At 35.2% G+C, this 15,392-nt stretch overlaps 1 protein-coding gene across 1 annotated transcript in view; it reads right to left on the minus strand.

The window, feature by feature from the left end:
• The window catches only part of WWC1 (WW and C2 domain containing 1), a 425,359-nt gene that overhangs the window by 229,511 nt on the left and 180,456 nt on the right, over positions 1–15,392 (minus strand). The window contains exon 2 of the mRNA XM_053718574.1: positions 7,154–7,263. Coding sequence (XP_053574549.1) covers positions 7,154–7,263 — 110 coding nt within the window. The remainder of the gene's footprint in view (positions 1–7,153; positions 7,264–15,392) is intronic.

The raw sequence follows: 15,392 nt of genomic DNA on the forward strand, positions 1-15,392 counted from the left end.
AATAGGTTGCATCTTTCGCCACCGCAGCGACCGCCGCTGAAGGCTGAAATAAGAACCCCCGTGTGCTGAAACATCTTTCTTAACAGGGTCTCTAATTTCTTATCCATGGGCTCCTTAAACAACAAACTATCCTCGAGTGGGATAGTGGTGTGCTTAGTGAGCGTGGAGATAGCTCCATCCACCTTAGGGACAGACCCCCACAATTCTAACTGAGAGTCAGGAACTGGGAACAATTTTTTAAACAAAGAAGAAGGGGAGAAAGAAGAAACCAATCTCACTCGTCTCTTTTCTGTTAGAGACAGAGTCATGGACACTGAATCTATCTGGAAACCTAAAAAGGTGACCCTTGTCTGAGGAATCAAGGACATTTTTGGTAAATTGATAAAAAGATATTGTCCAAATAAGGAAACACAGCAATACCCTGTCCTCTGATTACAGAGAGAGAGAAGAGCACCAAGAACTTTTGAAAAAATTATTGGAGCTGTCGCTAGACCACATGGAAGAGCGACTAATTGGTAATACTTGTCTAGAAAAGAGAATCTCAGAAACTGATAGTGGTCTGGATGAATCGGAATATGAAGATATGCATCCTGTAAGTCTATCATGGACATATAATGACCTTGCTGAACAAAAGGCAGAATAGTCCTTATAGCCACTATTTTGAAAGTTGGCACTCTTACAAAACGGTTCAAAATGTTCAGATCCAGAACTGCCCTGAATGAATTTTCTTTCTTTGGGACAATGAATAGATTTGAATAAAACCCCAGACCCTGTTCCTGAAACTGAACTGGTATAATTAACCCTGAAAGCTCTAGATCTGAAACACACTTCAGAAAAGCCTGAGCCTTCACTGAATTTGCTGGAACATGTGAGAGACAAAATGTCTCACAGGAGGTCTTACTATGAATCCGATTGAATACCCTTGAGAGACAATGCTCTGAATCCATTGATTTTGGACAGAATCTGCACAAATGTTTTGGAAAAATTGTAATCTGCCCCCCACTAGCTGAGCTGGAATGAGGGCCACACCTTCATGCAGACTTGGGGGCTGGCTTTGGTTTCTTAAAAGGCTTGGATTTATTCCAGCTTAAAGAGGGTTTCCAATTGGAACCAGATTCTTTGGGGGAAGGATTGGCTTTCTGTTCCTTATTCTGTCGAAAAGAACGAAAACAATTAGAAGCTTTAGATTTACCCTTAGATCTTTTATCCTGAGGTAAAAAAACTCCCCTCCAGTAACAGTTGAAATAATTGAATCCAACTGGGAACCAAATAAATTGTTACCTTGGAAAGAAAGAGATAGTAATCTAGAATTAGATACCATGTAAGCATTCAAATATTTGAGCCACAAAGCTCTTCTAGCTAAAATAGCATCACAGATAAAATAATTAGCATGTTGAAGCAAGCAAACAATGCTAGACAAATCAGGATCTGTTTCCTGTTGCGCTAAACTTTCCAACCAAAAAGTTGATGCAGCTGCAACATCAGCCATAGAAATGGCAGGCCTGAGAAGATAGCCATACTATAAAAAAGCTTTCCTTAGATAAGATACAAGTTTCCTATCTAATGGGTCCTTAAAGGAAGTACTATCTTCCATAGGGGTAGTAGTACGTCTGGCAAGAGTAGAGATAGCCCCATCAACTTTGGGGATTTTTTCCCACAACTCCAATCTAATTGCTGGCAAGGGATACAACTTTTTAAACCTAGCAGAAGGAATAAAAGAAGTACCAGGCCTATTCCTTTGAAATCATATCAGAAATAGCATCAGGAACTGTGAAAACCTCTGGAGTAACCACAGGAGGTTTATATACAGAATTTAAATGTTTACTAGTTTTAATATCAAGAGGACTAGTTTCTTCAATATCTAAAGTAATCAACCCCTCTTTTAATAAGGAACGAATATACTCCATCTTAAAGAGATAAGTAGATTTGTCAGTGTCAATATCTGAGGTAGGATCTTCAGAATCAGATAGATCCTCATCAGTGGAGGATAAATCAGTATGTTGTCAGTCATTTGAAATTTCTTCAACTACATGAGAAGTTTTAAAAGACCATTTACATTTATTAGTAGGCGGAATAGCAGACAAAGGCCTCTAGTTATGAAAGTCTGGCGGACCTGATCCGCCAGTGCGGATCAGGTCCGCCAGACTTCGCTGAATACGGCGAGCAATACACTCGCCATATTCATCATTGCACCAACAGCTCACAAGAGCTGCTGGTGCAACGCCGCCCCCTGCAGACTCGCGGCCAATAGGCCGCCAGCAGGGGGTGTCAATCAACCTGATCGTACTCGATTGGGTTGTATTGTTGCGATGTCTGTCCGCCTGCTCAGAGCAGGCGGACAGGTTATGGAGCAGCGGTCTTTGTGACCGCTGCTTCATAACTGCTGTTTCTGGCGAGTCTTATGACTCGAAAGAAACACGGGGCATCAAGCTCCATACGGAGCTTGATACATGTGCCCCAAAGCCTTCTGCAATAAAATCTTTTATATTCACAGGGATATCATGTACATTAGATGTTGAAGGAACAACAGGCATTGTACTAGTACTGATGGATACATTCTCTGTATGTAAAAGCTTATCATGACAACTGTTACATACTACCGCTGGAGATATAATCTCCGCTAACTTACAACAGATACACTTATCTTTGGTAGAACTGTTATCAGGCAGCAGGAATCCAACAGTGGTTTCTGAGACAGGATCAGATTGAGGCATCTTGCAAATGTAAGAGAAAAAACAACATATAAAGCAAAATTATCTATTTCCTTAGATGGCAGTTTCTGGAATTGGAAAAAAATGCAAACAGCATAGCCCTCTGAACATAGAAAAAGGCAAGAGGCATATAGGAAGTGGGGTTTAAATAATAAAATTATTTGGCGCCAAGAAAGACGCGCAACGCAAAATGATTATTTTTGGCGCTGGCAACATCCGGAAATGACGCAACTCACGTCATGACAATATTTAGAACTTTACATTAATACATAAAGTGCCAGCCCATAGCTGAGAGTGTCTTAAGTAATAAAAACATACTTACCCAAAGACACCCATCCACATATAGCAGATAGCCAAACCAGTACTGAAACAGTTATCAGTAGAGGTAATGGAATATGAGAGTATATCGTCGATCTGAAAATGGAGGTAGGAGATGAATCTCTACGACTGATTACAGAGAACCTATGAAAAGATTTCCAGCGAGCAAAACCATAGAATTCAATAGGTGATACTCCCTTCACATCCCTCTGACATTCACTGTACTCTGAGAGGAATCGGGCTTCAAAATGCTGAGAAGCGCAAATCACATAAAGCTTTTTGTTTTTTTAAATGTATAGTTTTGCTTATTTTTAAATAACATTTTCAGACTCCTAACCAAGCCCCAAAGATTTATGAGAATACCGTCAGCTACCTACTCCAGCTTGCTCCTGTTTGTGTAAATGGTCTTTTCATATGCAAAAGAAGAGGGAGGGGGAGTGTCTTATTTGCCACTTGCAGTGGGCTTTCCTGCTACCTTTTCAACAGAGCTAAACTGAGAGCTTCTAAGTAAGTATTTAAACAGTTTTATACTGGATTTTTATATCAGTATCTGTGCATCTTATTCTTTATAGTAGTGTCTGTTACATGCAGTTATATGAAAATGAGTGTATACTGTCCCTTTAAGTTTGGAGTGAGAAGCAGAAACGCCTAGTAGCAGCATTTGCACCTGATCTCTTCATGGGATTGTCCCCGCCCACGCTCCATTTTACCGCTTTACAGAGAACTTTCATACTGAGGAGACTGTGCATGAGCGCTCCTAAACACAGAGAACTCTGTCTACCATGTATAGGAATATCCAATTTAAAATACTTAGAACATAACCCCTTAAGTGAAGAACATTAGAATGTGAAGTATTTACAGTAAAAACATAGTTAGACACTTTATTAAATATAAATATTGCATAAATATGATTTTACATGTTTTCAGCTACTTGACTGTGAAGGGCTCCAAGGCACTTATATCTATGTCTATATATATACTGTATATAACAGCTGTGTTTCATCATAATGCTTACATAACACAGATACCAGCTACATAGCTTGACAGGAGCTTGGCACTGAATGCCTTAAAGGGTAACCTCGTGAAATAGGAGGATATATATATATGCCGTTTCTATATTGTGGGACATATAGCTGGGACGTTTTTTTCAACCTCAAACAATTATGTGGTATGATTGAAGCTGATAAGATATATGGATTCTCACAGCAGAGTTCAGGTACAAAAATATCATAGCGGTATCTCCCACAATATAGAAACAGCATATATATATACATCCTCCTATTTCACGAGGTTACCCTTTAAGGCATTTGTTCCCATTCAGTGACAAGCTCCTGTCAAGCTAGTAGTGGGTATCTGTGTTATGTAAGCATTATGATGAAACACCGCTGGGACGTTTTTCTACCTGAACTCTGCTGTGAGAATCCATATATCTTATGAGCTTCAATCATACCTCATAATTGTTTGAGGTTGAAAAGTGTGAGTGTTCCATTGTATTTTAATAAAGCCTTGTTGTCTTTATGAATTACACTTAGAGGATTTTGCGCCCTTCTATTTTGCTTTTTCCATATACAGTTTCAACCAGTATCCAGTACTGTGTCCCTTGAGTGGCAGCAACTCCGGGAACGAACTGACATTTACCAGAGCTAATTCATTAGCAAGATATCCTTTTTTCATGTACCTCTAGATGGGGCGCTCTTAATTGTTTATTTATTTGTGTATGTATGTAAGTTAAAGTCCTTTGCGGTCCTTTTTATTTCTAACACATATCTTTGAGCCCTTATATATTTTTATTGCATTTTGTTTTAATAATTCTTATTAGACAGTGTTCTTATGAGTGTAGCTGTACTTTTCTGTAAGTTTAATGTTTTTTGTGCAACTTTTTAGTCAAGTGTAACAGTTAAAGGGACACTCAATCAAAATTAAACTTTCATTATTCAGATAGAGCATGCCATTTTAAACAACTTTCCAATTTACTTCCATTAACAAAATGTGCACATTCTTTTTATATTTAAACTTTTTGAGTCACCAGCTCCTACTGAGCATGTGCAAGAATAAGTGTGTATGCATTTGTGAATGGCTGATGTCTGTCACATGGTACGTGTATGCATTTGTGAATGGCTGATCGCTGTCACATGGTACAGGGGGAGTGGAAAAAGACATAACTTTTAAAATTGTCAGAAACAAAATCTACTACTCATTTGAAGTTCAGACTAAGTGCTATTGCATAGTCTTGTTATCTTGCATTTGTTGATTATGCAAATCTCATGTGTTGACTGTTGCTTTAACCAGAGCTCTAAAATCAAGCTATCCCAACAAGCATTAAATTAAATTGCGCTCAAGATAACGAGTTTATCCTGTAATACGCACGCAAAAAGCAGCGATAAACCCATTTTTGCTTGCACAAAACAGTTAGCATGCCACTTGTAAAGTAGCTCTCAGTAAGGTAAAATAGATAATTGGGAACCAATTAAAAAGGAGAAAAATGTAGGGTAAACTTTCCCTTTAAGTATCCTTACTTGTCTATATGTTAAAGGGACAGTAAAGTAAAAATTAACTATCATGATTCAGATAGACCATGCAATTTTAAACAACTTTCCAATTTACTTCTATTAAATTTGCTTTGTTCTCTTGGTATCCTTTATTAACAAGAAAATCTAGATAGGCTTAGGAGCAGCAGTGCACTACTAGGAGCTAACTAAACACATTGGGCTCCCATTTACCAAGCATCGATTGCTGCTTCAGAGGCCTGTCATTTCAGGCTCGCCGGAAACAATAGTTAAGTAGCAGTGGTCATCCGATCAGGATGATTGACAGCATCTGATAGCAGGGTAGTATTGCACAAGCATTGCTGGTGCAATGCTTGTGCAATGTTAAATGCAGACAGTGTATGTTGTCTGCTCGCTGCCATGTCCGGCGGACATGATTCACAGTAGTGAATCATGTTCACCCACCGTTTAATAAATGGAACCCATTGGGTCAGCCAATGACAAGAGGTAATTATATGCAGCAACTAATCGTCAGCTATTTTATCAGCATCCAAAAACTCCTATGTGATTAACTTCTGCAACAGTAAATTTAAAAATAGAAGTCAATTGGAAAGTCGATTAATACTGTGTGTTCTATTTGAATAATAAAAGTTTAATTTTAACTTTACTGTGCCTTTAACTGAACAGTCTAAAATAGTCTCTTATAGTCTCTCCTTGGATAAAATATATTCCAACTTTTAAGTGAAAATATTTCTTTGTGGGATTCCCATCACATTAATAAAAGGTATTATGAACCCTCATATTATCTATTGGTCTATGTTTTTTTAATTGTATAGTTTTACTTTAATATATATTTTATTACAAATATATTGGTGCCAGTACTTGATCTGTCTTCATCCTCCTGATTCTTATAGATATCATATATTCTATCTAGTACTGTTTATCTGCAAATCTAAATAGAATGGACTATATGGAGTATGTCTGAATAAAGGATTTGCATAATCAACAAGTGCATAATAAAAAGAAAATTCAATAGCACTTACTCTGAATTTTAAATGAGCAGCAGATTATTTTCAATCAATTTTTAAAATTTACTTCAATTTGCTGGCCCCCCGTTTTATGTGATAGCTATCAGCAAATCACAGGCTCATATACACTGTGACTTGCACATGCTCAGTAGTATCTGTTGCCTCAGAAAGTAAGCATATAAAAAAGACTGTGCACAATTTTATAATGGAAGCAAAATAGAAAGTCTCTTAAAACTGCATTCTCTATCTAAATCATAAAAGTATTCTTTTGACTTTAGTGCCCTTTTAAATATGTTTAGATGGGTTTGCTGATATTTCTGTCTTCAAATTGCCTTTATTTTCAACTAAATCAATAATGGGAATGTATAGACTTATTTATCTACTCTGACCTGGAATTTTGTACAAAATTATTTTTAACTTCTCTTTTATATATATATATTTTTTAAATGTAATCAATCGAATAAACTGAAAAAAGGTTTGTCTTATAATTCCTGTCTTATTGATTATTTTCATATTTGTATTATTTAAACTCCCTTTATATTCTTTACCGTTGTACAAAATGATTTTAACTTCTCTTTTATAAAAAAATATTTAATCTATTCTCACTTACGGCTGTTGTGGTCAATGTAGTAAGCACCAACTTGAGGATCATAGGCTTCTTCCCATCCTAAGGGCAGCTCATCGCCAATACAATCACCAAAGGTCAATGGCTTTGTGAACCTAGAAAGGCAAAATAAGAGTTAAGAACAAACATTATAGCTTTAAACAAGTTTAGAAAACAAAACCAACTTTTGTAAAAACATAATATTATATAGTAAACAATATTTGTATTGTATTATATATATATATATATATATATATATATATATATATATAAACCCTGCCCAATATTTACTCAGATAATGCAAACAAATATTAGTGCTAATAAAAATGAATTTTATATCAATTAAAGACAAGAGATGCTTTAGTATGATTTGACACATGAAGTTGTTGTATCACCAACAGTTCTGGCTGCCCTACGGCATACTCAGCAAACGTTAGGTGGTACAGCCAATCAGAGGTGCTATTGAGTTTAACTATCATACACCCCTGACCCTACATTGAGCTTGTGGGTATAGGCTGCACACATAACATGTGGCCTATCTTCACACTCTGAAGGAAGATCAGGGTACACTGGCGAAAATCAATAGTGCCAGTGAGTGTGGAATCTTCTGATTGGCCGTGCTGTCTGATTAGTGTCAAGACACAATAATGCAATACATTTACTGCAAAACCAGCTTGGAAATGTCACAATACCTTTATAAGCAAAATATTTGTAAAAAAAACCTTGCTTAAAGGGACAGTAAAGTCAAAACAAAACTTTCATTAGTTAGATGGAGCATAAAAATGTAAAACATCCTTCCAATTTACATGCTATCTAATTTGCTTCATTCTCTTGGTATTCTATGTTAAAAAGCATACCTTGGTAGGCTCATGAGCAGCAATGCACTACTGAACGCTAGATGCTGATTGGTGGCTGCACATGTATGCCTCATGTCATTGGCTCACCCAGTGTGCTCAGCTAGCTCCCAGCAGTGCATTGTTGCTCCTTCAACATAGGATACCAAAAGAGTGAAACATTTGATAATACAAATAAATTGGAGTTATTTACATGTGTATGCTCTATCTGAATCATGATATAAAATGTATGTCCCTTTAAAGGGGCAGTGAGCCTTACATTTTTCTGCAATGTCTTAGTTGTACTGCAGTGTATGCTGTCAGTATGTCGCTTTAGCAGCTTACAGCCAATCAGAAGCCAGGCTGAACACTCAATTTAAAAATAGCAGTACATGCTCCTCCGTCTCAGATCTCACTGAGCACTGCTGAGATAATGTAAATTTGTTAATAGAAGTAAATTAGAAAGTTTTGTTTAGAATGATATGCTGCATATCAATCATAAATATTAGGGTTTTTTACTTCTTTCTCCCTTTAAATAACAGGTTGTTTGTGTTACTAGCAAAACATAAGAAAATTAAATAATTGTTGTGTTACTGGCATACAAGGGGTTAAATCACCATTTTGCGTAATAACTCACTGTGAAAAAAAACAGGCTTCTAGCTTCTAATTTTTTTGTTTTGTCCTCTTTTTAGCTTTCTTTTTACAGTAGAATTGCATAATCAACTGCATAATAAAAAGACAATGCAGTAATATTTAGTCTATACTTCAAACGAGTAGTAGATATGTTTCTGACAAATTTCCAATTGTTTAAAACTTCATGTTCTATCTCAATTATGGTTTAATATTAACTTTAGTGTTCCTTTAATATATTATAACAAGGTGAAAAGATTCATAAAGAACTATTTACAATTTTCTGAGATAAAATCACTTATGAACAAATAGGAGTATCTGTAAATTTGCAACACAATAAACCTATTTTCTGGGATTGCAATCTACTGAATTAATAAATATAGGAACACATTTTATTCATGTTTAGGCACATTTTGTTGTAGAAGGTTGCACCAGTCGACAATTTAATTTTGTATGTAAAAGACCAGAGGCTTGTGCTAATCTGTAATAAACAAATTTTAAATTAAAAAAAATATATACATTTTATTGCAAATGCCAAAATGTTGCACCTTCCTATACATTCTTTTTTTTTCTTTTATTAAAAAGATTCTGCAAAATACAAATATCAACATTGCTTCAAAAAATAATATACGTCAAACAATTCTTTACGTATATCCCATAATGCCAATTGTTGATGACGTATCAAACCCAATTATATTGTCAGAAGATTTTTTGTTATTCATTATTACACAAAAATATTAAAGTACTAAAAAAGGTTATTATACCCCTCTAGCAGAACAGGAAATGAACACAATACTCGTTCTTATTTATATTGTCTACAATCAACATATTTAAACATAAATAGCCTTCCAATTTTCCCTTTTCTTATTTACCTTCCTATACATTCTAACAGCTTTTGGATCCAATAAACTTGATATATTAGAATCACAAACTAGCCACAGCTTAAAGGGACACTGAAACCAATTTTTTTTTCATGATTCAGATAGAGTAAGAAATTTTAAGCAACTTTCTAATTTACTCCTATTATCAATTTTCTTCGTTCTCTTGCTATCTTTATTTTAAAAGCAGGAATGTAAATCTTAGCAGCCAGCACATTTTAGGTTCAGTGCCATGGATAGTGCTTGCTTATTGGAGGCTTACATTTACCCACCAATAAGCAAGCATAACCCAGGTTCTCAACCAAAAATGGTCCGGTTCTTATGCATCACATTCCTGCTTTTTAAATAAAGATAGCAAGAGAACGAAGAAAAATTTAAAATAGGAGTAGATTTAAGTTGCTTAAAATTTCATGCTCTATCTTAATCATGAAAGAAAAAATGTGGGTTCAGTGTCCCTTTAAACAAAACAAAACATCTATTTTGTCTACCTCTAGCAGAGACAGGACCAGCCAGATCCATACAGAAAAAACAAGGAGCAACACACTTGCCATGGCCATGTGAAAGAACTGATATATGGCTTTGAATTTTGGGGTGGTGTCTGTTTGACCTAAAGGCTGTGATTGGGCAATTTGTATGGACAATAGGGTTTAGGAAAATGGTTTAGACCAGGCTTAGTTATAGTGTTTGCCTGAATTGGTGATAATCTTCTCAAATAAATCTTGAGTGCCCATAGTATTTTTATTTTTTATTTAACGGGGCATTTTAAGAAACATTTATGTTAATTCTTGTTATAATCCATATTAAAGCTTAACTGCCAATTGGTTCATAAGAAAATACAGAAATAAAAGGACAATCTAAAAATGTAATTCCCTATAAAATGCTTAATTATGCATAAAAAAACTTTGCAGTGTACTTTCATTTTATATTTTTCTTGCTTTTCCTGTAATTTAACTCTATTAAAGTTTTTTTCTTGTAAATTAACCCATTATGAAACGGTAAGCTCAGCTAAGTTTTTAGTAAGCATTCTAGATTTTAAGAGGTTTGTTTTAATTTGTTTCCCGCTCTATTTGTATTTAAGAATTGCTTTATGATGTAAGGGACATAAAAGTGCAAAAGAAAACATGAAATGAAATAGAACATTTCACTATTAGACACTATTGCTTTAATATATCTATAGGGTTGATATCTAATTATTTTAAACAGAAAATTCCCATTGAAGTGTATGGGGATTTTTTGTACAGAAATCATTTTATATATATTTTTTCTAAAGCATTGTGCTTGATCCCCATGTGTTTAACCCCTGCAAAGTGGTCAAACACATAGGTAAAGTCATGCATGGGGTTAAACACATAGGTACATCCAGAGCAGTACTGTACTATTGAGACCTACACATCTGGTAAGCCAATAGCTAGAGGCATATGTGTGTAGACAGTAATCACTTGCTAGCCTCTTGGTAAAGCATTGCTGTTCCTGAGGATATCTGGGTATGCTTTTCATCAAAGGATACCAAGAGAACTAGGTCACTGTGTAACTAAAGTAAACTGAAATGTCTCTTACAACTGCTCAATCTGAACCATTAAAGTATTATTTACTGGATATGTATATAGCATGTTAACAACATAGCTTCTAGCATTAACTTCAATTGCGCTCAATCGATTGCATTTACTTTCAACTTGTTATATGAGCGCTACACCGGAAGTGCGCCAACAGCTGCAAGAAACCACTTTTCGCTTGCACATAACTGTTAGCGTGCCATTTGTAATCTGGCCCTTTTTATTTCTTACTGTTTAATATCTCTTTCAGCTTTCTGACTAAAGGGATATGCACTACTATGATGTTCAAAAGGCTAAATAATCATTGTATACTTTCCAAAGAAGAAAGTGTTCAAGGGGCAGATCATTTGATTATATATGTTAAAAGGACATACACAGTAATTAGATGCAAAACATGATGTATTCAGAACAAAAATTAACCTGAGAATAATATTTAGATATATTTTAGACCAATTAGGGACAGATATGAGTAATTAAATTTAAACTTAAAAAAAAGTTTTACTAGAATAAGCAAGATTAGATTAGATTAGTTTATTGTCATTGTACAGAGACAACGAAATTGTAGTTGAACATCTAACCTATCCATAACACAAGGTAGTACTGTAACGGTAGATCCGACAAAGGACAATAAAAATCAAGTGACTTGTGCAAAAAGTTTTCATTCCACAAAAATATGTAAAGTGCAATATGCAAGAGAAAAATTATTTCTATACCACAAGATATATAAAATACAATATGCAAGAAAGTTATTTCAATACTAAAAAGTATATAAGGTGCAAAAATGAATTCCATGCCAGAGGTATGTGTATATAAAATGCAATATGCAATAAAGGAAATTACGCATCTAATCACACATGTGTGTGCCCAATAACACGCATAAGTATTAGCACAAGAAATAGTGAATGCTTGTGATGTCTACAGTCCACACTCATTCTTACAAGAACTTGAAAGCCCACAATTTTTATATTAAAATACTAGTAAACACTGTCACTATTATAACAACTATATATATTTGTAAACCTTGCATAAATTCAAGCAGCCAGCCGCCCCAGTGTAGAACGTATTTTTTAAAATGATGATCTGTGAGGAACAGCCATGTCAAAGCTGTACCGCACATTCAATGGCTGTCTACTCTAGCACGCTCCGGCATCTGTGAAGAAAGAAGTCAGATAAAATGTGTCTGCTAAAGTAAGCATTGTGCAGTTCAACCAGCTTCTTCCGTCACAGGCATGAGAGCACGCTAAAATAGAGAGCTATGGAGAAGGTGGTACAGCTTGCACCGGAAACGCCATTAAAGAAAAAAACATGGGGGGCAGGTGGCTGTATGATTGTATGTGGGTTTGGTCATTTATAAGAAACTTTTTTAGTGAAAATCTTTAAACCAGACTAAGCTTATTGGAATGTGTACAGTGCATTGTTTTAATAGCAACATTGGTCTCATTTCCAAAATGAGCCGTAAGCTACTGAAGTTGTCAACAGCTAAAAGTAGCTATGGCTCCATTTTAGTACCAACTTCTTTTGAAATAATTTGCGCAATGCGTGCTGACGATCTTTTCGTGTAAGGAATATGAAATGGATAGTAGCTCAAATTTGTTATCTAACTTGAAGAAACAGTTAGTAACAACTGAGAAACGTGTTGTGAATCCATTGTTTTTATTACTATTTTGGATTGTTATTATAACTTATTAACATTTTAAGGCCGTTAAGGCGTTCTATTCCATCCTAACCGCGCTGGGCTTTAGTGCAGTTAGGACAGAATAGAACGTCCTAGCCGTTTGGCTATCCTGAAGCCAACAGTGCTTCCTGGATGAGGTCTGGAGTGCGTGCCTAGCGTCATAGGGACGGCCCCATCATTGAATTCTCGCGATCGCATGCACAATCGCGGGATTTCAATTTGTTTACATCAGAGCGTTGTTCCAATGTAGACAAAGTAACCCGGTCATCAAAGGGTTAAACTGTATTTTATCCTCCGCTACAATACGACTTCATTATTTCTTTTCGGCTTTCGTGGATGCCCTCACCATAAGTGCAAACTATTAGTTTTGGGCTGAATCTTTACCTTTTTACCAAGGTTTTAAGTGATACTATGAGAAACTGATAACCGAGAGAATAAGTCTGCTGAATGGTTTCTAATAGTTCAGTGTGACTCTACAGCACTTTTATGTGCATACTACCTTGTGAGTATCATATCGTATTTCATTGGGCAAGTGTTATACAGACATATTGCACTTTTGGGAACCCTCTTTTTATTTGCATTTCAAAAGATATCAAGAGAATGAAGCACAGTTGATAAAAGAGAGAAATTGGAAGGTGTTTAAAAATGTATGCTTAATTAGAATCATGAAAGAAAAATTTGGGGTTTCTCATCCTTGTAAGATTATCTCTAATGTCAATTGCATAATAACACTTTTTGGCCCATACAACTAAAAACGTTTCAATGGAAAACAAAAGCAGTGTTTATTGTAAAGTAGTGCTCTGAATCACCTAATGATAACAGCATGCCTTCTTCTATAATGTCCTTAACCAAGCAGTGATACCCAAAATATTAATTAGTTCTTTTTAGTGACTGTTTCCTCAACAAACATTATCATGTGTATTTCTGTTTCACACTGAAAATTAGTTATTATATATTTTAGTAGATTGTGATAGCTTTTACTGGACCAACATATTCATACAGCTAGGATAGCATTTTAATGGATAGAAAGGTCAAAAATAAAATGTGCAGGGATCAATTTCAATTTGAAATAAAAGCATTTTTGCAGTATATTTCCTTTAGCAAAAATGCTTCTAGTAACATGTATTACTGTTTTTCTGCGGCATACGCACATATCCTGTGAGGGTCAGTGTACCAGTATTCAAACATCATACCTGCTCAGAGAGTCAGCAGTGTATGACACACATTATGTATTCAGAAGTAATACACACAACTGCCAGCTCTCTGAGAAGGTGTGGTGCTTGAATACTGGCGCACTGACCCTCACAGGATATGTGCGTATGCCGCAGAAAACAGTAATAACCTTCAATAGAAGCATTTTTGGTAATAAAAATATATTGCAAAAATGCTTATATTTCAACTTGAAATACACCATTTCACATTTTAAATTGGACCTTTCTATTATTTAAATGATCATAAATGTCAAATTTGAAATATTCATTAAAATTTTAATAGAAGTGTTTTTGTCATACTTGTTTTAGCAAAAATGATACTAGTAAAGCTATCACTATTTTAGCAGCATATGCACACATGCTTTGTCTCATATTCAGATATTTACCTTGCTTAGAGATGGTGGTGTGCATGATGAAAATGTAGTCACCACTGGCATTATACACACCACCCCTTGCTCCCTTAGCAAGCATGGTATTTTAATTGTAGTGCACTGGTTAAATGCAGCATATGTGCGTATGCTGCTGAAACATTAATAGATTTTACTAGAAAGATTTTAGCTAACACAGATATATTAAAAAAAATGCTTCTATTTAAAACTGAAACTTTTTTTAAGGACTGCAGAAAAAAAGCAAGCTCAGAGCCTGCTAAAGAGGTACAATTTTTTAATGAAACTGAAATAGGCAAGCAGTAAAAAAATTCACTAACAGAACTGTAAGTGATGCATTAAAGATAATGCTTAAAGGGACATTAAACCCCAATTTTTCATTCATGATTTAGAAAGAGCATGCTGTTTTAAACAACTTTCTTATTTACTTCTATTATTTAATTTGCTTAATTCTCTTGATATCCTTTGCTGAAAAGCATATCTAGATAGGCTCAGAAGCTGCTGATTAGTGGCTGCACATAGATGTCTCATGGGATTGGCTCACCCATGTGCATTGCCATTTCTTAAACAAAGGATATCTAATTAATTAAGCTAATTAGATAATAGAAGTAAATTGGAATTCTGTTTAAAATTGTATTCTCTATTGGAATATTGAAATAAAACATGTGGGTTTAATGTCCCTTTAACTTCCAGCCTCTTAACATATGATGATGAAATTAAATATGAAATACAAAGCTCAGGAGAATAAATTTTTGCTGGCATTTTAACAACAGATGTGAAATGGATGGTTCTGTTGCTTTTGAAAAGTCAATTTTAGCTTTCCAGGGACGTGCCCAAGGATTATGAATAATTGATCACAATGAAAGCATTATCAAGTATTGTGTTACTATGTCTGGGGGATGCTGGGCTAACTAAATACACTGTACTTTATATAGTATCTTTAAGAGGCATTAAAGTGAAACCGGAACTATACTGCAGGGTATGCAATATACTTGTATGTGTAAGGATCCTTATTTTAGAAATGATCAGTGCTTGCGCTACGTACATGTATCCCTTTACTGATTTACCCGTAGACCACG

This window comes from Bombina bombina, chromosome 6, assembly GCF_027579735.1.
Source record: "Bombina bombina isolate aBomBom1 chromosome 6, aBomBom1.pri, whole genome shotgun sequence".
In the NCBI taxonomy this organism is placed as follows: domain Eukaryota; kingdom Metazoa; phylum Chordata; class Amphibia; order Anura; family Bombinatoridae; genus Bombina; species Bombina bombina.